General features: G+C 42.4%; 1 protein-coding gene across 1 annotated transcript in view; it reads left to right on the plus strand.

Annotated features, from left to right (window-relative positions):
- LOC146858041 (ferroportin-like) overlaps window positions 1–21,970 on the plus strand; it is a 59,645-nt gene that overhangs the window by 2,719 nt on the left and 34,956 nt on the right. The window contains exons 2-6 of the mRNA XM_085648821.1: window positions 12,153–12,220; window positions 12,970–13,129; window positions 13,246–13,361; window positions 17,310–17,436; window positions 18,619–18,864. Of these exons, the coding sequence (XP_085504947.1) occupies window positions 12,153–12,220; window positions 12,970–13,129; window positions 13,246–13,361; window positions 17,310–17,436; window positions 18,619–18,864 (717 nt within the window). The remainder of the gene's footprint in view (window positions 1–12,152; window positions 12,221–12,969; window positions 13,130–13,245; window positions 13,362–17,309; window positions 17,437–18,618; window positions 18,865–21,970) is intronic.

Genomic DNA, 21,970 nt, shown 5'->3' on the forward strand with positions numbered 1-21,970 from the left:
TCTCTTAAGCTAGTGTGCTTTGTTATGAGTTTGAGGGAAGAGTGGGAGATGGGGAGCAGCAGCACTCTTCTATATCTCTTCAGCTAGGGTGCTTTGTTATGTATTTGAGGGAAGACTGGGAAATGGAGAGCAGCATCACTCTTCTATATCTCTTTCGCTAGGGTGCTTTGGTATGCGTTTGAGGGAAGAGTGGGAGATGGAGAGCAGCATCACTCTTCTATATCTCTTCTGCTAGGGTGCTTTGTTATGCGTTTGACGGGTAACAGAATGAGCCACCTGCAAACAGCGTATGTGGATAACCTGAAGCTTACTGTAAAGTCAGGTAGCTAGAATCCTATCCTGAAATCATAAAGACAAGCAAGGGCAAGGCCAATAGGTCTGGCTTCCATGTGTATCACATCAAGAGTAGGAATTGACAAATACTGCAGCCATGCATTTTCTCATTAAAGTCAGACCTATTGGCGTTGCCAAAGCTTTTGTTGTTTCTCAAATAGCAACATTTATCTAATGACAAAGTACGCTAAGAAGGTGCTGCCACTCAATGGCAGGGTTTCTTTTGGGCATCTGCAGAGAGACATGCTCTGCTCTTTCATGCGGTATGCCAGTGCCCTACTTCTCGAAACTCGAAGGAATGCACCCGGGTCATTTAGTTTGGCTTAAACCAAGTGACATGAGTGAGTGCTGCTTAGAGATGTGCACCCTACTTGTGTGCTCAGGTTTCTCAAATATTCTGCACGATTTAGACCAGTGGTCGAAGTGGGGGAAAAAAAGTAGGGGAACTGTGGGCGGAGACTCAGGGGGCTGAAATAAGCAGAGGATTGGATTAGTGGGCTGAGTCGGAGGTGTGGCTAGAAATAGCAAAACATACCAATTTTTTGTACGTTTGGCATTTCACTGACCAGTTACAGTTTATAACGTTATTTAATTCAAACAATCGATAAACATGTTTATTTGAGGTTTAATATATAAGTTGTTTATATTTAATTCATGTACAATGTGGAACATGTTTCCAATCACAGAATATTCCAAATACGCTTATAAGTGGAATCATAAGCCATTTCTCTCCGAGCCATGCAGTTTCTTTCATCGGCACTTCTCCTCCCTTTTTCTAACCATTTCTGAACATAAAATTCAGGTTTAAATTCTATGACAGGACCCCCATGATTTTTATGAACATTATAGAAGACAGACGATTGATTGATATTCTGTTCCGCAGTGGTGTGAGCACATCATTCATTACACTAAAGCCCTGTTTACATTCAGCAGTTGAGGTACAAAAGGTGTTTAAAATGTGCATTAATGGTTTCAGGCCTTCAGGGCTGCAATTTTTATTTTGTTTGTACTCTCTGAAACCAAGGATGTACTGCCTGGTATCAAATACATGCAACCTGCTACAAAGGTTTTGTAATTCTCTCTCACCGTATAAGATGCCTACTGGATCTGGCCAATAAACTGGTTGTAGGAGTTTCATTCTATGTACTAACTCTTTGTATTCTATTTCATCATTGTTTGTGGTTGTGCATCTAGAAACATTTGATGCATTAGACATTGTCATCCTTTTTCGCAGGTTATTTGCTAAGCTCCTAAAGAACTGTGCCCTATTGATGCTAACACAGCCTTTGTTCTGTTGCAGTCCCACACCAGCAAACTGCATCCGTTCAGCAGCATTTAATGCAGTTGTAGCAAAGGGCTCAGGTGAATCAGCCATTGATTCAAACACTAAAATCTGCATCTGTATTGAACAATCGGCCTCATATATGGTCATATCACGCAGCTGCAGCCTTCTGGATAGGTGACCAAATTCTGTGAGAGCATCATATAATATGCCCATATTTTCAACAAACACCTGGGAGGTTAATAAACGGTTTAAACCAGCATATTTCCTCTGCTCAATGTCACTCCTCGTTGAGTCTTTGGAAGATTCCATGAAATGTTTACTAAGTGCTTTGTAGTTATTCCAAACAGCTCTCACAGATCTTTCACTTGAGGACACCCAACGTACATCTAGCACCTTTCCAATTGCCAGAAGTCTTACTTCTACTTCTAGAGCACATTCCCCAAGCTCTCTCTGATTTTTCGGAGCGGCATGGTAGGTGGTATATAGTTTATCCCAAAAAACTTTGAGCTGATTAATGCCTGTGACTTCTGTACAAACATCACCCATGGCAAGCTCCAGCTTGTTGTTAGCACAGTGCCATACACTTAACTGTGGATATTTTAGTTTCAGAAGAGTTGCCACACCGGATTTCCTACCTATCATGTTGGAAGCCCCATCTGTTACAAGCTGAACCAAATGCATTTTTAAATACTCATCAGTAAAACCGTGTCTCTGTAAGCATGCAAGTAAGGTATCTAAGATTATATCTGCTGCTGTGCTTGGCAGCTCAACAAGGTCTAAGAAAAAGGTCAGTGGCTCATCGTGTTTATCAATATATGCTCTTACACAGATAATCTTTGCATGCAGGATTGTTTTTGTGCTGGGAGGGGCACCTTCCTGTACAAAAACAATCTCGAGAGGCTTTTTCCTCTTTCTGTGTGTGCTGCTGAATAAAGCACACTTTGAAAGAGGAAAAAACCAGGAGAAATAAAGATATTTCTCCTAGTTATGCACGTGGGAGTTGTGTGGGAGACTTTTATTGTTGCAGGAAAACTACTGGGTGTACAAGGAACTCTGCAGTGATTTATGTGTTTTTAAGAGAGAGTCATTATGCTTCACAGTTCCACTGGTTTTGTTACTGAGGACTGATTTTGCAGCATTGCTGCAAAACCAGTTCCCAGTTACAAAACCAGCCTCCCATGCAACACCTACGCAACACCTCCATTGCACACAGTAAGGCAATGCAGCAGTTTGTGCTGCTTTGCACTACTCCATATCTATGAAGTAGTTCAAAGACATGCAAAGTGGCTTTACGTGGCTTTTAAAATATGACTTGGAGCTTTGCATTGTGCATGTACCACATTGCAAGGTGCAAGCATGACGCAAGGCCCTTGAAAACATGCTCCTTAGTCTGGTGTGCATGCAAAGCCTGCATTGCAAATCCCTGGTGAGTTGCATTAGTACTACTGGAACAAGGCCAATGAAGGCACCAATGGGTGAGGTGTACTGGCCTCAAGGGTCCTGTGACCCCAGTGACAAAGTCACTGTTGCTCAAGGGTGTGCAGCTTTGTAGGCCTGCCTGCAAGACCGGAGGTGAACTTCACAATGGATTGTGGTGGACAGGGCTTCAAGGTTAACCAACACTGGTCAACGGTAGGGTTCACCTGCTGGTGCTAAGAGACCAGGGCTTCTAAGGTCTAGTGGGTCCTTCTAAGGTGTATCATGGGAATGTGCTCCCTCAGGAGTGGTCTGAAGGACTAGGCATGAAGGCTGAACCAGGTTCCCCATTCCAAATTCGGTAGCTCTGGCCATAGTGCCACATCCTATCCCCACCGAACACCCTTCTGCCCCACAGAGTGAAACTCGCACTGTCTTCAGCTACAACCCAATTCTGCCCCATTATAAACACCTGGATGTGACTGATTTTAAATTATGCACTGCCTGAAAAAAAAAGTAATAACATTCTGGAAAAAGCAAACACTCATAGGGAATGCAGGATTATGTATGCAAAATATAAGCAGGAACGACATGTTACCTTAACGCTTTTACGCTCATTGTTCAGAAATCAATGAGTATTTTTTGTCTCAAACATTGAGGACATGAATATAGGGTGCCTCCAGTACACATGTGTTAATCAGGGCTCATAGACAAAGGAACTCTTCAAGAGAATCTGATCTGACTCACAGAAACCCACAAGGGCTCCTTCATATTCATGTCAAACATAGTATAGCACATATGTATTCAAATGTCCTGCAAAGAAGAATGAGTGCGAGTAAGTAAATGTGGGTGCGAATGATTGAGTGCCTGAATGTAACTGAGCATGAGTGAAAGAGTGTATGTGGATGAAAGTGAGAGAAAGTGAGTGAGAATGAGTCATGTAGAGTAAGTGAAACTGTAAGTTAGAATGAGGTAATCAGAGTAGGAAAAAGTGAGACTGGGTGAGAGTGAGAATGTGGTACCGAATGTTGAAGAGTGAGTGCAAGTGAGCAATTTTGAGTAAAAGGGAAAGTGAATGAGAATGAATAATGGGGGTAGTGAGCCTGAGTGAGATAACATGTGAGCTAGCATGACAAAACACAGGCCTTGGCAAAGTGGAGGTAAATATTTACTTATGGGAGAAACATATTGTGCATCTTGAAAAAAAATGTGGTCAACTCATGGGGAGCATCAGGCTATGTTGTCTTGACACAGTAATGGCTTTTGAGAGAATTTGTGTCAAAATGGGGTGTTGAACATAAAATGCAGTATTTGACCCTATAGTTTTTTTTCAAAATTATCTTGGGAGTAGCAACACCCAGACTGCAAATCCTCCTTAAAAAAAGGAACCCTTACTCGCTTTGTACGCTCTAGTTCAGCTCTAGCATTACTCTACACTACTCTCAAGCATCACCAGCCATGGTGAGAAAGGGTATTGTGGAAACCGAGACAGTTAAATAGTTTATACATTTAACTGTTCCATTGGCATAACACTCAGGAAAAGAAAACCTGCTGCAGTTCTTTATTGATCCTTCACTTTAAAGTGGATCCGAGAAACTACTAATCTCTCCTTACCGGACTACCAATAAGTGATAATATATCTTTTGGGCTCTCGCTACTGGCTTTCTGACTTTATCACTTTTATGGTATCATGTTTGAATAGGAATAAGACTTTCATCAACTGAAACAGCTCCAGCATTACCCGGGCGCTGAGAGAAACACATGACTGACTAGCAGAATTTTCTGCTAGCGCTTTCATGCTCCTCTATCTTGGATGACAGGCCAAGTTTAAAAGAGGTCATATTTTACTGTCATGCTTTCTGGGTTTATATTTCAGCGATAGCAGTAACTGGCACATACCTTTCAACCTAATAATGACTGCCTCTTAGAATGTAATGAGACTGAAGTCAGTTGGATTGCTTTCTCTGACATCATTAAAGCATGTAATTAATTTGCAAGAATTCTAATGAAAGTCGATAAAGCCAGCAGCAGTGTTACGCCATTTCTGCCAACGTTTAACCTCCGTATTATAGATAGAAAAAGGGATGCTCGGGGCAAGAGAATAATGCACAAACAAAAGATCAGCTTTGGCATTCTTTCGCAGAACGTCCCGCTGTACTAGCGGCAGGGCAGGACTTCCTCGTGCTAAATGTTCCCCTTGTTTTACGGTATTCCCGACGAGGAAAATGCAAGACAATCCAAGAACACACAAGACATATACCACGTTTACGATTTTCATACGTGGCTCGTTGGTCTTGAAAGATAGACCATCACGGTTTCCTAGTCTTCTTATTTAAAACAACCAGGTTCGGGTCTGGCAGGATGCTCAAGCATCTGCTATCATAGACAGCCTGATGTGAGGGGACCAAAACAATAAGGACATTAGGAGCTGGTGTGCCCGGCCAAGGTCAGAGTTGGAGGAGCACGAGCATCATGACTGGGTGTCTTCCTAACCCTGTCTGATTTTGGAACATTGTGCTGCTAGTTTCAGATGGGCAGATTGTGTTAAAGCCACAGTTTCGAAGGGGCAAACAAATGCCTATTTACTTCAATATCGGCTACTTCTTTGGATCTCTGGAAAACTGGACCTAGAGAGCTCGATATTCACATGTACTGAACACATTGGTGGCACTGTGAATGGAAATGCGGTGCATGAACTGCACATCTTGCTAGCATTTAAAAGGGGTGATTTGGAGCGAAAGGCAAGAACAAAATCAGCACACCCATCAAATCACTTAAAGCTTTGCCACCGAGGTCACAGAGCACCGGCCCAAAATATACATGAAAAGCTCTAACTCTCTTCAAACCACCCTGCAAGCCAGGTTTTTTTTATGCGGCCTCCTTTGACTGAGCGGGGCATTGAGGAGTAAGTCACACCTATTAACAAAACATCTATGTTCACAGTGGGGGCAGGCAGCGTCCTCACTAAATGAGGTGTGAATCATGGGTTCACGGCAGCAGCAGCGCCATCCGAGGTAGCCGTTTTCGTGCTCTGTTAATACTGATGGCCCTTTCAGTGTCACTTTGCAGGCCCCTAGACACAGAGGGGAAGGGGAGGAGGTCGAGCGCACTGCAGAGGCCTTCCTCAATGTGCACGGTGCACCACACAGGCTGAAAAATAAAGTTGTCATTTTAAAGTAGGGCTATTCTTGCAGTCCCGGTACACTTTTTTAAAAAAAAGAAGTAGGGGAACGGACTAACATAATTTTTAAAAGTAGGGGCACACCGTGCCCTTCCGATCCCGCCCACTTCTAACACTGATTTAGACGCACACTGACCCAGTACCTGCACTCAGTATGAAGGCGCATGCGCCATTTCGATCACCAAGCACTTCCAATCAGGTCAGGGTATCTGGAAAATGACAACTATAATGAAAAGGATCGTAGGGGAGTGGGCGCTGGTTAGGAGCTGCGTATTTAATGTTATACAAGTACTGGCAAAGCCAATATGTCTGACTTGTATTTGATTCCTGCCTACAATATTAAAGCAAGCATTGACAAAGACAATCGGTCTGGCATTGGCCACCAGCCTTGTATTTTTTTTATGGGTTGTGCAAACTATTATTGTTGCAGAAGCTGCCGCGACATCATCAATCTTAAAAAAATAAAACATTGTCTAAAAGCAAAATTATTTTCTCATCTCGAAAAGCACACTATAATAGTCCCTGGAACTTAAGCGAACTACTTTGTGGACTTCTTGTGAAATTGCTATGCAGTAGAGTCAAATAGAGGTTGTGGATTTGAAGTACTTCAACAAGTTACACCTTTTCCCAATTTTCTATCACCAGTCAAGTGATAATGGGCATAACCTTTGACCACATACTAGACACATAAGATATATGTCAAGTCTCCCACATTTGGTAGATGTTACCCTCTGTTATTGGTATATACCCATGTAATAAATAAAAAGCCTCCATAGACTTTAATGGTGTTAACCCCGTTTAAAAAAAAAACTTTGAACACCCTCCCAAAAATAGTTTGTTCTCTATTCACCCTGATAGGGTCACTCTCTAAAAACTTCACATGACCCACAATTTTAACTCAAGAGATTGACATGTATCAACTTGCCACTGATAAGACACCTTCTGCTAGGCCCTAAAGATAGTCCTACATAGTATGTTAAAATGCGCAACACACGTTTCTGAGACGAGCACTCTGGCATACAACCTTATAGACATACTCACAGCCCTACATTGTACATTATTCTGGAGTCTGCAATGCCTCAATATCTTTAGTGATAAAAACAACTTTGTTACATAAAATTGGTCTCTAGCATTGCATTACGCAGTGGAACACTGGTGCAAGTTTGCTTCACAAAGGGGACACAATTAACACAGAAAGCAACAAGGCAAGCTTCCCTCAGGAATAGATGAAGCATGGCACATACCACACAGATGCAACCTTCCCCAGCAAATGGAAAAGGTACAGCATGAAAGCAGCAGAAGGGAAATACTCAAAATAACACTTGCACACATATTGCGCTATAACCTTACCAATCCTGAGGAACTGAGCATTAAATATAAAGCAAAGAACACAATAAATAACTGCTTAAGAATACGTGTCACAGTCGCTGAATTCCATCCATCTTGTGGAGGAATAGCTGCACTACACTGTTTATAATACAGCAGATGTTCGAAAATGGGTCTCTAGTTGGCAGAGGTATTCACCTTGTCCAAGTAGGGACCACAGTCCTATTTAGGATAAGCCAGATACACAACCTAATTTAACTTGTGCTCACCCTCTGGTAGCTTGGCACAGAGCAGTCAGTCTTAACTTAAGAGGCAATGTGTAAAGTATTTGTGCAAAACTTATATTACAGTAACACAGTGAAAACACCACAATGAGGCTCCATAACAGTTAAGAAAAATAGAGAATATTTATCTGTGTAAAACAAGACCAAAATGACAAACACCCAATAAGTAGAACTCAAGATATGAATTTTTAAAGAAGAAGCAGCAATATGCTTAAAAGTCAATATGGCTTAGGGGTTAATTGAGGACGTACTGGACTGGGGTAAATCCAAAGTTTGAGGCGGACTGTGATGGAGGACAGGCTGGCTACAGGACTCACATAGGGCCTTCTGAAAGAGTACCTTGGATGGAGCAAGGGTCGCCGTTGGTTCTGATTAACTTTGGCGGGTCGATGTGTCGAAGTCGAGCCTCGCTGCCAGGTCCTGCGTTGTCATAGAAATCCTTACGATGCAGGCACTGCGTCTTTATCAAACCGCACAGTCGGGTCCTGTGTCATCATCGAGCCGCTCAGGTCTGTCTTTGGATCGGCACTGCGTCGGTGTGGAAGGGCACTGCGTCGGTTCTGATCGTCATAAAGTCATCATTGTGTCGATTTCTGCAGCAAACCCACTTTCAAGGCCACGGACGGACTAGATTGGCACCTCTTTGCAGGGCAGGACTCACAGTTGGCAGAGTCCAGTAGCAGAAACAAAGTTGCCAGCAGACCCTGGTTGCCAGTCTAGTTGTTGTACTAATCAGAGTTATGGATGCTTGAAGGCTTCCTCAGTACAAGGGACAATGAATTGACTTTGGTGTCGATAAAGTGTATGAGGCTCTGTCAACACTCATAATCATCAACCTTAAAGCTTATTATTAAAACACATATCTAAACATGCACCAAGAAAGGAAAGAGCCTAGATATGACATATGTCTTCTTACGGCTCTATTGTGTTTCTGTCACTAATTTTAACAAAGTTTTCAAAGTCTTTGCAAAACAAGATTGATAAAATATAGAACTGAATCTATAAACCAATAAAATTAGCTGTGAGAAGCTCAGTCTAGCTCGATGTCAACTGCTATTCGGCATTTAGACAGTAACAGATACTGTTCAAGGGCAATTTGCTTTAAATTCGAATTCGTTTTTCTTCTTGTTCCAGTTTGTAAAATGTAAAGAAATTGACTGGTTTATCAGTAAATCCGTCTGGGGTGAATGTCATCTAGAGAAACAAAACAGTTTTTGTCTCATTGGTATGTGCCAGGTTTGAGTAACCCACAAAGGCACCCTTCTAGAAGCAAATTGAAACAGTGTGCATACTTTCCCTCCTAGTGTTTCCACATACTGTAATTATTTACAGGTACATGCATCAATGTGGGCTTTTGCAATTCCTTAATTGCGATTATTAAGGCGTCACAATTAAGGAATTGCAAAAGCCTATGCATGTAGGAATCGCTATAAAATTAGCGATTCCCAAACATTCCTTAATTGCGACTTGCAAATTGCGAGTCTCAATTAAGGAATGCCTTCCCATTCATTAGGAATGAATGGGAGATTGCATGCGCAATTTGCGAGTACCAATAGGTACTCGCAAATTGCGCATGCAATTTCAAGAGTGCAAGGGTGTCAAAAGGACACCCTGCTGCACCCCTGAAATTGATCTGTGCACACATGTTGCACACACACATGTTCCAAAGGCATGTGTGTGTGTGTAACCTACAACTTTGAAAAATGCACTTTAGTGCATTTTTCAAAGTTTTCGCAAATTACCATCATGTAAAAATTGATGGTAATTTGCGCCCCCTATTAGCAAAATCGCTATTTGCGATTCCATCATGCATTGCATTTAAGGAATCGCAATTTGCTATTCCTTAAATGCAATCGTAATTTAAGAAATATCAATAATTTGTGATATTTTAAATTGCGAGAGGCTGACACGTTGATGCATCGCAGAAACCCTTTTTGTGGGTGAAAACGGCCGATTTTTGCAAATCGCACGTTTGCGCTCACATATATGGTTGATGCTTGTGCCTGTTACTCTTTAACTGCTTAGACTCTTATTTAACAGCCCCTTGATGACAACAATAATAAGCATTAATGCTGCACTATGAAGCTCTATTATTTTTAGATCTGGCATAAATGCTGCACTATGAAGCTCTATTATTTTTAGATCTGGTCCAACAGTGCAGCAATCTTCATGACCTATTAGTACCAATTCTTTAAAATAACATAAAGTGAGCTTTGGCTAAGCCAGGAACAGTTTTTTTCGCTCATCTCATGCTATTGGCTATTTGGTGTATACCTCTGCCTCCAATGGAATGCTGGCGTTGCTGTGCATGAGGCACAGTTTTACATCTTAAAAGTACCCTGAATCATCACAAATTAGGTTATGTCATAGATACAGCGTATACAGAAAGCAATCTTTTTTGTTTTGTTTACTGCAGTTGTCTGTTTGGATCTGGTGTTAGCCAAGACATTCTGATTTTACTCAAATGTTATGTATAATATACTTATAGGGGCTTTCAGACAGCCCTCTTCGTCCATTGTTCTGTTACTGTGTTATTCACATTTTTCTCCCGCCCACTTCAGCCTACAGTATGGGGCAATAGGACAGCCCACTAGTTATGTCTAGTGTTACTGAATGCATTTTTCCTCTACACACGGGCACAGCCACTCCAATAAATAACCCACTCCAGCAGCTGGGTTGGTGGGCCAATCTCTAATACAATTTCACACGAAACTTTTGTATCAAATTACTTGAAGTTCACGTCAGTTCAGACTAAAGGAGTTCTGGAATGTACTTTAAGTTATCAGACTTTTACTGGAAGCTAATATTATGCACTTTCTTTTGCAACCATACACATCAGACTTGTATTATCCAGTCCTAAAACTACCGCATGTTGCCAGCTATTAAAAGCCAGCTGTTGATGTCCAGATGTGCATCTGTCAAAGAAAAAAGAAACCCCTGTGGCATCTGCTCCTGGCTCCTTTAAGGACTAATGAGGATCCCCTGTGCATACACCCTTCCTCAACCCACATTTTGCCAAGTCCCTGATCAGGCAGCAAATCAGCAAACCCATACACAATAGGAGCTGTAGAGGGACTCTAAGATACCAAGGGCGCCCTCCACTCAAAAAGGCTAAATCAGCAGATGCTGGTTGCCAGTTTAGTTGTTGAACTAACAACAGTTATGGATGCCTGAAGGCGTCATATGTACAAGGGACAATGAATTGTCCTCTGGTATGGTTCATAAAGAATATCATCATTATATCAGATAACCATTCAGTCTTGGAAGAAATAAAAATGAGATACTGTCATGATACACTGATAACACCAAAAAGTAATACATCCTTGTTATACCTGCTGCTCAAAAAAACATCTTACATGATCTACCTTGGACTCATGGACATCTTTGTAATAATACTGTCCTGCTGCTGTTTATAGTTTCCAGATGCAAACTAAGCCCAGCAGGAAGTGAATTTTGTGACTTTTGCTCTCAAAACATTTTATTAGCATGTCAGGGAAATATAACGATTCCAGTGAGGATCAGAATTATAAAGCAAAGAAATCCTGCTAGAAACGAGTACAGAGAAGCATAAGAGTGCGACAGTATCAGGGCTCTCAGCACCGCGCCTCATATTGCAATACCTTTTAAACACGTCTCGCCTACCTCCCATTGTCCCCATCTGTGGGAGCTCATGGCAAACTCCTACAGTGCACTCACGTCACATTGTTTCTGATGCATTGGCCGAGTTCCAGATGCACACATTACTCTCTCTGCAACTTATTGGTGCTCCGCTGGCCCACCACCACATCACTAAAAGAGAGCCAGCACCTTCCACCTTGGGGGGAGAGCGGTACATGCTAACACCCCCACCCTCTCCAGGTAAGACACCAACGGTCTCCATTTGGCCTAAAATAGCATGTGAGTTCTGTGATACCACTGCGCTAGCCTTGGGCAGTCGGTCGTTTTCTAGTTGTGCGCTATCAACTTTTGATATTTTAAGGTGGTCTAGAAAATGCCCACAGCATCATTCCACACACTCACAATGTTTGCCCCAGACAGAATAACATGGAAGTGCAAGAGCTAGTTTTGCACATCTGGTTCCAGGTGCAGTGTTGGTAAACATTCACTGTGCTTTGTTTCCGGCAGGGGGTTCATAGGCGTTGGCTGTCTGGTTAGTACAACGTGAGCCCGTTCAAGATATCATAAACAGTAAATGTATAGTAGTATATTGTCTACAAATGATTTGTTTCCATGAGCACATACTGAGGTTGTGTCCCCTTTAAAATATGAACATCCAAATAAAAGGCGTGGCCAGTGTAACCATCTCTGTTCTTTCTTTCCATTGTAGTATCTTTTGCCAATCTCTTTGGATCTGCAAAGTTCTTGCTTTATCTGGGACATGCTCTGTCTACTTGGGTGAGTGAAATATTTGTCTACCTGCTGCAATCATTCACATGTGTTTGAACCAATATTGAGCAATACTGAGCAACACTGAGTTATGCCCACTTCTTTTATGTCTTACACCACTGTTCCACTGCCATGTAAGGCCAATGGCAGAATTTGCATTGTTGTATGAACCTCTAAAACACAATGATGGAAGTGCTCTTCTGGTTCATTGTTAAATTGGCACATGACATAGAACAGCCGAATTGTCCAGCCCCTCTAGCTCTTTGCTCCCACCTACACATGTGCTCTCATTCTCTGCACTAATTACCCCCACAAAGAGTCTTGGTGAGTCAGGTCGTTTCCCACCTAGCACCCTGCAGTGGAACAGTCTCCTACTTGAACTAAGAGCATTGACTTCCCTGCAAATGTTTACGAGGGCACAAAACAACCACCTTAATCAGGAGGCAGCTACAACACTGAGACATGCCTTACTCAGCGGGGCACACATCTGGGCTGTTTAGTACAGTTCCAAATAGGTCGATTTTGAATGCCATCTGTCTTGCCCTGTTTTCTACCAGGAGCACATGTGGCTTGCTGTGTGTACCCATCAGAATACCCGCTTTATATATTTTTTTGTCTGCCTATACCGCCAGCGCTTCACTTTCTCCCATTTCTTGGCTTATGCAAGTCGCTTTTAGTGTACCGATTTTTACCCCAATGTGCAGCATTTCTTGGCGAGACGCTTCAATAACCTATTATAATCAATCTTGTCATTGAAGGGAGATCGGATGTGGCACTTTGCAGTCTCCGTCTTTCTGGTGGAACTCTATGGACATAGCCTACTATTAACAGCTGTCTACGGGCTTGTGGTTGCAGGGTCAGTGCTTGTTTTCGGGGCCCTTATTGGAGACTGGGTGGACAAGAATGCAAGACTGAAAGGTACTAATCCAACATATGATTATTCACTCTTGATACTTTATATGGGGGATGAGGCTGCAAGGGAGTTTTTTGTTCAACATGTTGACTTATCCACTTGCCTTTGGACTCTCAAACAGTGGCACAGACTTCTCTGATTGTGCAGAACGCCTCCGTTGCCTTTTGTGCTGCCACGCTGATCGTCATCTTCCATTATAAGACGGAACTGATATCCCTGTATCATGGATGGCCCCTTGTAAGCATGAACATTTCAACTTGCTTTTGTTTACATATCAATTGCAATAATTTTGTGTCTTTTTTGGTTTAAATTAATGGAACTTTCACATGTAGGATAGAACCTTATGGGACAAATTCACAAAAGGTCTTATCTGATTAAGTCTAATTTAGTGGGTCAAAAAATGGCACCTTCAAACTGAACACTGAAATATACAAGAAAGTGATGGCTAGAATGCTTGAACTAATGTCAGCCACTGGTAATTACTTGGGTCTGTGTCCCGGTCCATAGTTATCTTGCACACCACACCATCTCAAGTTTGGACCCAGCCATATGCAAATCAGTCCTGGCCCTGGTCCAACGGGAACAGTTCAGGCTGACGGCCATGTCAGGTCCTTCCATCACTTCAGAATAGTGCTCAAATAGTCCACCCTGCTGCTTTTTGCCCCCCCCCCGCCCAGTTTACACCAGGTAAAATATAATACAAATCAGTTAAAACCTTATGAAAATTGTTCAGGTAAACAATGCACGTTCTGAGTTTGCACACATCGGGTCAGTTCAGAGTGCTAAAATAATGTTTTGGCTCATATCTCCAGCCGGAAAGGCTGCTTGATGTCCTTGCTGATCACTGTTTTATGTGTAGTTTTTTTTATCCTTATCTATATTAAAGTGCTGTCCTTTTCTAAAGTAAAGTAGAATGTATCCATTTTGACTGCCATTCTGGGGCTATCTGTGTTCCAAGTGCCCAATCTTCATCGCCTCCTTGTTTAGGCCTTTGACTGATGTGACTCGCTATTTTGAGAGTCAAATACTAAATGCAAGTACTAAGCCTTTCAGTCTGGGATCTGGTAATATAGTGGTCCCTGAACACAAATGATAAACAATTGCAGATGCCATAGGTAGAGCCCAGGAGCCTCTGACTGCAATGGGAATCCAGCAAAAAGATACTCATGTGTAAAAGAAAAGATCCTTCTAAAATCCAGAAAAAATATCACTGTAGTTAAATTTAACACCTCTGCTAAAGTTAGGGGGTGTGATTTCTGATAAATGGTTTCCTATGTAATTTTGACAAAGTTGCTCAATATCTTAAAGTCACCAGTCACAACAAAATTAAGATATGTTTTTTTGCTCTGCAAAAGTGTAGCTAAAGAACCTGGCCTTTGGCAGACTGTGAGCCAAAAAAGGTTCATAGTCCTCATCATGCTGCTAGAAGGTCCCTACAATGTCAACTGACTGTACTTCTCACGCTGAGAGAAGACCCAGAAATGTCCATTGGCTGTGCTCATCACACTGACACAAGGGCCCAGAAATGTCAATTGATTGTACTCATCGTGCTTATAGAATAGCCCAAAAATGCCCATTGGCTGTACTCCTTACATTGATTGAAGGGCTCAGATGTCCATTGCCTGTTTTGATCACACTTATGCACGAGCCCAGACATATTAATTGTCTGTACTCATCACAATGATAGAAAGTCCTGGGAATGGCTGTTGGATGTTCTTATCACACTGATAGATGTTCCCAGAAATGTCCATTGACTGAACTCATCATTCTGACAAAAGAGCCCAGAAATGTCCATAGATGGTACTCCTCACACCTATCAAAACCAAAGGGGATGATGGACGGAGTGTTGAACATTGCAAGCACTCACCCCCAGTCAACTGATCTGGGTTTAATCCATCATCATTCTTCAGCTCACTCCGCCACCCCAGTTCAGACATGCCCATATGCAAATCAGTCTGACCCCGTGCTTCATGGGAACAGTCCAGCCCTAACTGCCAAGCCATATCTTCCCTGGACCGGAAACAAGCATCCTGGGACCGGTTTCTGACTAATCAGCCATCACCAGCCAGGCTAGCTTGAATCCAGTGGCAAAGTGAGCAAGGGATCCACGTCTGGGCATACCCTGCCAACTTAGGGCGATCAAAGCAAAACCAAAGGGGACGATGGACGGAGTGTTGAACATTGCAAGCACTCACCCCCAGTCAACTGATCTGGGTTTAATCCATCATCATTCTTTAGCTCACTCCGCCACCCCAGTTCAGACATGGCCATATGCAAATCAGTCTGACCCCAGATCAGTTGACTGGGGATGAGTGCTTGCAATGTTCAACACTCCGTCCATCATCCCCTTTGGTTTTACTCCTCACACTGATACAATAGCCCAATAATGGCCATTGACTGCACTCATCCCACTGATAGAAGTGCTCAGAAATGGCCATTGGCTGTGCTAATCACACTGGTAGAAGTGCCCAGAAATGTCAATGGACTGTACACATTACACTGATACAATGGCATATGAATGTCCACTAGCTGCATTGATCACACTGATGCAAGAGTCCATTAACTGGAATCATCAAAATGATTCAAGATCCCAGATATTGCAATTGTCTACACTAACCACATTGATACAAGGGCCCAGGGATATCTATTGACTGTACCCATCACAATGATACAAAGGTCCTATAAATCCCCACTGGCTGCACTGATCACACTGATACAAGGGCCCAGAAATGTCCATTAACTGTACTCATCACATTGACAGAAGTGCCCATACAAGCCCATTGACTGTACTCTACACACTAATGGAAGTGCACTGAAATGTCCCTTGACTGCACTCATCACACTGATGGAAGGACCCAGAATGTCCATTCCTTGTTTTGATCACACTGATAAAAGATCCCAGAAATGTCCATTGACTCCACTCACCATAATGATAGAAGTGCCCAGAAATTTAGAAATGTCTATTAGATATGCTCGTCAAACTGATAGAAGTTCAGAGAAATGTCCATTGACGGTGCTCTTTACACTGATAGAAGTATGCAGAAATGTCCATTTACTCTACTCAGCACATTGATACAAGAAGCCAGAAATGGCCATTGGCTGTACTCATCCCCCTGATAGAAATGCCCAGAAATGACTATTGGCCGCACTCTTCACACTGATCAAATTGATACAAGGGCTTAGAAATCCCTCAGACTGTACTCATCACACTGATACAAGTGCCAAGAAATGCCTATTGGCTGCACTCCTCACACTGATAGAAGAGCCCGGATAGTGCATTAGATTCACTCATCACACTGATACAGGAGCCCAGAAATGTCAAGTTGTTGTACTCATCAGACTGATAGAAGGGTCCAGAAATGTCTAGTAACTGTACTAATCACACTGATAAGCAAAGGCAAATCATCCTGTAGAAACATGTGGAGTCTTGCACAAGGTGTGACTGCTTTGAATGGGTATTGTGGCTGTGACAGAAGAATCACTCATCCAGGCACAGCTCCTTCTCAAGAGCAGAGAAGTGTCACTCCGCCTGCTGCGAGCGCAGCAAACAAGCACAAATAAATAAAATGGCATGACAATGCCATTTTTTTATGTTCCTCCGCACTGGCTTGTGCAGTGTACAGCATGAGGGTGGGGGTGCGGCTGAATCCTGCAAATGCAGGATGCCAGCACTGGTCTACAGTGCGCATGTTGAATTGGCAGGCCGTCTTGCGAAGTCCTTCTCGTTCCTGCTTGTGGACAACCAAGATCCCGGCAGAGAAGTCCTGCACCGGTGGTGACCCGCTTTGCACTACGATGAGATGGGCGCCACTACGCCAAACCACAATTTATTAATGCTATCCGCCACTGCACACATCCCTGTATGTTGATCCACCTAAGCTGGCAAATGAATGACCAGATCAGTCAAATTGTATGATTTGTCCAAAGCATGAGGAGATGTATTGTGATCTTCACAAAATCAAAAGAACGCAGACTGGTCGTTTGTGAAATTTGACAACCAATCTGGGCCACCAACATATCTCTGCTATCACGGTCCAACCATGGAACAATTTAATATTTTTATTCCTGCACATGATATACTGCACTTTATTAAGTGTGAAAAATCTTAAATCCACTTGTTTGATTTACAGCACCTGCCAATGACCATTTCTATTAATAATACATTTATATGCCTTCTAAATCCAGACGATTTGCTACCTTGTGGTTATTACTATTGGGACCATTGCTACCCTAGCCAGTACTGCGACATCGATCACAATACAACGAGACTGGATCGTTGTGGTCGCCGGTGACAATCGAACCTGTTTGGCAGGTAAGAGTGCTCTGATGTGAATGGTCTGTACATGCTTCACTTGGCTGCACTGCTATACCAAAAGGCACTCTTTTTTTGCAGAGGAATATAAATGAACATCCACAGTTTCACAAGTTGCGCAACATTAAACCATGTATAAGGAAGTTGTGGTTTGGGCTCCAATCCATAGACAAGAACGTTTGTTTGGATCTTTGTTTAAAACATTTGTCCTGTGCTAAACTGTGCAACATGGACCCAGAACGTGCTTCTTATATTGTTTTCTAGAACAGATTAGGGAGAACATTCTGGTATCATTTGCCTTGTTAGAAGATAGTATAACTGCTCACCCTGTTTATGCGTATGGTTACATAGATGCTTCCATTACAGATAAAGGCTATATATGGCTAGATGCTTCTGGCAAAGTATTCACCATGCACTCAAGTTGCTACACTTCACATCAAACATTTTAAAAAACTGTTATAAAGTGCTATAACTGTCCTGGTGGTTCCTAGGATTGAGTGATGCTCCTGGGGGGTTTGTCTCAACAGAGCAAATAACCAAGTTCTTAAATATCCACCAAAACCTTAGGAGTTTGCATTGGGTGTGAACATCTATTGGCAATGTGTTTCAGAGACAGGCCACTTGCACGCAGAAGTGTTTCCTACCTACTCAGGCTGTACTTGCAGTTGGTATCATCATGCACAGCGTTGGATTTGGATGGGAGAGGATTCAACAATGAATACTTTTGTGTCACATTTTCATGAATTACCCATCATCAGATTGTTAATTGTTCCATGAATAATACACTATTCTAGGAGCTGGCTTTTGAGTGAGTAGTTCAGCTTTCACCCTTATGTGCCAGGTACAAGCAGTGCAAGGTAGTGGTTGCTACTGTCTCATAGTTAATACTCTCAGGTTGTGTGATGGACGAGGATGCCAGAATATGACCAATAATGGTCCCTGCCTATACCGCACTCTTTAAACTATGGACAAAACAACCTGCCCTTTTTGGTCACCGCTGTATCTTGTGCACACCTCTCTTGCCCTTGCACCTGCCTATGTCATATGTGTGACATCAGTCCATTTGGTAAGCAATCGGATATTATTTGGTATCAAATAGGATGATTTTTCAAAGGAATTTCATTGCAAATGTATTTACAGCAGCGGCATTTTGCTTCATTACTTTCCTGAATTCTTTTCTAGCAATGAATGCCACCATGCGAAGAATTGACCAAGTGACCAATATACTGTCCCCATTAGCAGTGGGACAGATAATTACGTTTGGCTCCCTGGTGACTGGCTGTGGGTTCATTGCTGGCTGGAACATTCTTTCAATGGGTCTGGAGTACCTGATACTGTGGAAGGTTTACCAGAAGACGCCAGCCCTAGCGATCAAAGGTGGTCAGAAGGGAGATGAACAGGAAATGCAACAACTAAATGAAAAGAAAGGTATTGTAGATATTGACCAATGTACGAAATATTTCATGAGCATGGCGTTCGCACAAGATTTGCCCATCATTTCAGCCAGAAATATTTGTACAATACGTTAAGAGGGCTGCATTTTTGGTATAGGGGCTTATGCCTTTTTGATGATTTTTCTATTCAAATGTAGTCACATGCTGGGTTCTTGAAGTCTCGTATTTGTTTTAAAACAATTATTGCCCTTTGTCATGCACCTTAACAAGGGTTCCGATCCCCAACAGAGGTCATTAGACACTGGCAAGTGCCTGCCCCAAAATGATGGACCAAAGTATAAAGCCAGGAGGCATGATGAGGGATGATGAGCTGTGTATGCCTGACATCATCAGAGGATAATAACACTTACGAAAGACTTTAACATATGGATTTGTGTCCCTAGTGTCACAGAACACAAGAAGATAAACTCACCCACTTTTCCTGTGTGCTTTAGGACCCCGCTGTTGAACCTCTGCTGCATGCAAACAGCAGTGGTTGTTCTCAGCATCCTGTGAATGCACACAGGGAACCTTTCTTATACCTTTCAATGGTCTTATGTCACTAAAGAACTCTCTGCAAGCCACAGAGAGTTGTTGACGTACAGATTATCATCCTTCAGTGAACACAGTAGATAACAAAATCAAACCACTTTTATAAGCAAGCATTTGGGAAAGAAAAATATTTATTCTGCTTCAATAAAGTCTTTACTCCTCTGAATTTACCTGAAGCATTTTTTTGTGATCAAGTAATTGAAAGATTCTCCTAAGCAAGTTGATTTCTCAATCTCAATAGACAAGTGCAATCATTTTCCATATTGATCTGTGGGTAAGATTGCCAATCAAGTTTGTTTGCTATAAGCTCAACACCTCGTTTTCACCCCATTTAGATATCCTTCCTGCCCTTCTTGATGTTCTGACATACTTCCACACACTGAGTTTACTGCAGTAGTTTCTTCCAGAATATCAACCAGTTCCCCTTGGAACCGATTATCACTTATAATGTATAAGAAATATTGCTTATTAGATTCCAACAGGCCAAGAGTGATTATTAATGCATCACTATTTACTAACATGGTGCCTGAACCTTTCAAATTGACATGAGCCACTCCCTTATTGAAAAAGGCTTCCATTGACCCGAACAACCTGGTCAATTATTGATCGATTTCCCAACTGCCTTATTTGGCTAAGCAGCTGGAGGAATCTATTTTTATCCAACTGTCCAAGTTTGTGAAGGCTAATCATTTTTTACTACCTGCCCAGAAGGGTTCTCACCCATGGCGTAGTACCATCTTGGCAGCCTCAGATTATATTTTCTGCTGTGCTGCCTCCAACATCTCAGCTGCTTTAATTTTACCAGATGTTCTGCTCACTTTTGACACCATAAGTCACAAAAATTCAATAGGCCATTGTGTCTGGGGAGAGAGGATTTAGCTTTCCTATGGTTCTCAAACTTTCTTTCAAAGATATCCTTTTAAATCTCACCTCCTCCTATCACGTCATTTGTTGAACCCTGTGTTTGTCATATTCCCTAATACTTTATCTTTTTACAACTGCTGTTCAATCTATGTATCATTCTGTTGGTTTACCATATCCAGTCCTTTGTGTTTAACTTATTTCTTCATATAAATTGTTTTCTTTGCCTTCACCAGGCCTGTTTTCTAAATTTCGTTTTTTTTGGCAGTAGGACTAAATTAGTGCTAAAGTGCTGGTGCTCTCACATTTGAACATGTACTTGTAAGTCCCTAGTAAAATAGTACTACATGTACCCAGGGCCTGCAAAGTAAATGCTACTAGTGGGCCTGCTACACTCATTGTGGCACCCACTAAAGTATGACTTTAAAATATATTTTAGGTATGCCATTGCAGCATTGCAAAGTTTAAACTACCAATTCAACCTGGCAAAATAAACCTTTTGTCAGATCTAAACCTCCTTTTTAATACATGTAAGTCACCCCCTAAGTTAACTGTAGGGCAGGGTGCTTTGCATTTAAAAAGTAGGGCTTGTGATTTTAATTTTAAATGTCCTGTTAGTGAAAAACTTGTAAATTCTTTTTTCGCTACTGTAAGGCCTACCTCTCTCATAGAATAACTTTGGGTTACCTTATAACATTTAATAAGCGCTAACTGTTGATTGGGAACAGGTGGAAATGTCATGTTTGGATTTAAATTAATTTTAATTTAAAATAATCATTAATTATAAAGTCAGATTTTGGATTACAATTTTGACAATGAAACTTTTAGAAAGTTTGCATTTTCCTGCCGAAAAGTTTCTAAGGCCTTCTAGTAGTTTCGAGCTGTCTGGGACTGTTAATGGCTCCCCCATTCTGAATGCGTATTTTGTAGAGGCAGTGAACAATAGGGGGCTAGTTGTGGGCAGGATAGGCCATGCTGCCAGGATGGTCAGGCGGAGCTGTTCCCTACACCATATATATGTCAATGGGCTTACCACCAACACACAGAAAAAAACCTAACACTAGCCTTTTGTGATGCTGGACTTTGTTGAGCCTTTACAGGCAAAGGGAGGAACTTTACAGAAATAGATGTTGGTGTAGTCTAGAAAATTCCCTTACTTTAAAAGATGGTAGCCGGTATAAATATTGGACCTCCTGAGCCACTCTTCAGTACACTTGTGGACCTCTGGACATTACAGAATAAAGACTGCTTATTCCACAGAGGACTGCCCTGATGCTTGAGGCCTGCCTTCTTCCCCAGTGGGCAGCCCTGCCGCTTGAGGCCTGCCTTGTTCCTCAGAGGACTTTCCTGCTGCTACCAGAGGACTGCCCCGTTGCATGAGAGTTGCCTTGTTCCTCAGGGGACTGCTTGGCTGCTTTAGGCCTGCCTTGTTACTCAGAGGACTTCCCTGCTGCTTGTGGCCTGCCCTGCTCTCTGCGAAGAAACACTGGACCTACTCCCTACATCCCGGGCTACCTGAGTGACTCCAAGGGTTAGTTGGCTGACCTCCTGTTCTGAGCTACAGGGATACAACAACCTCCAGATACCTCCCTGCTACTGCTCAGCTGACCTGCTGCAACTGTACCTGCCTGGATGTGCCTGTGCCCTGCTGGCCTGTACTAGAGTGAGTCCCTGATTCCCAAGAGGTG

The sequence above is a fragment of the Triturus cristatus genome, chromosome 3_2, assembly GCF_964204655.1.
Source record: "Triturus cristatus chromosome 3_2, aTriCri1.1, whole genome shotgun sequence".
In the NCBI taxonomy this organism is placed as follows: domain Eukaryota; kingdom Metazoa; phylum Chordata; class Amphibia; order Caudata; family Salamandridae; genus Triturus; species Triturus cristatus.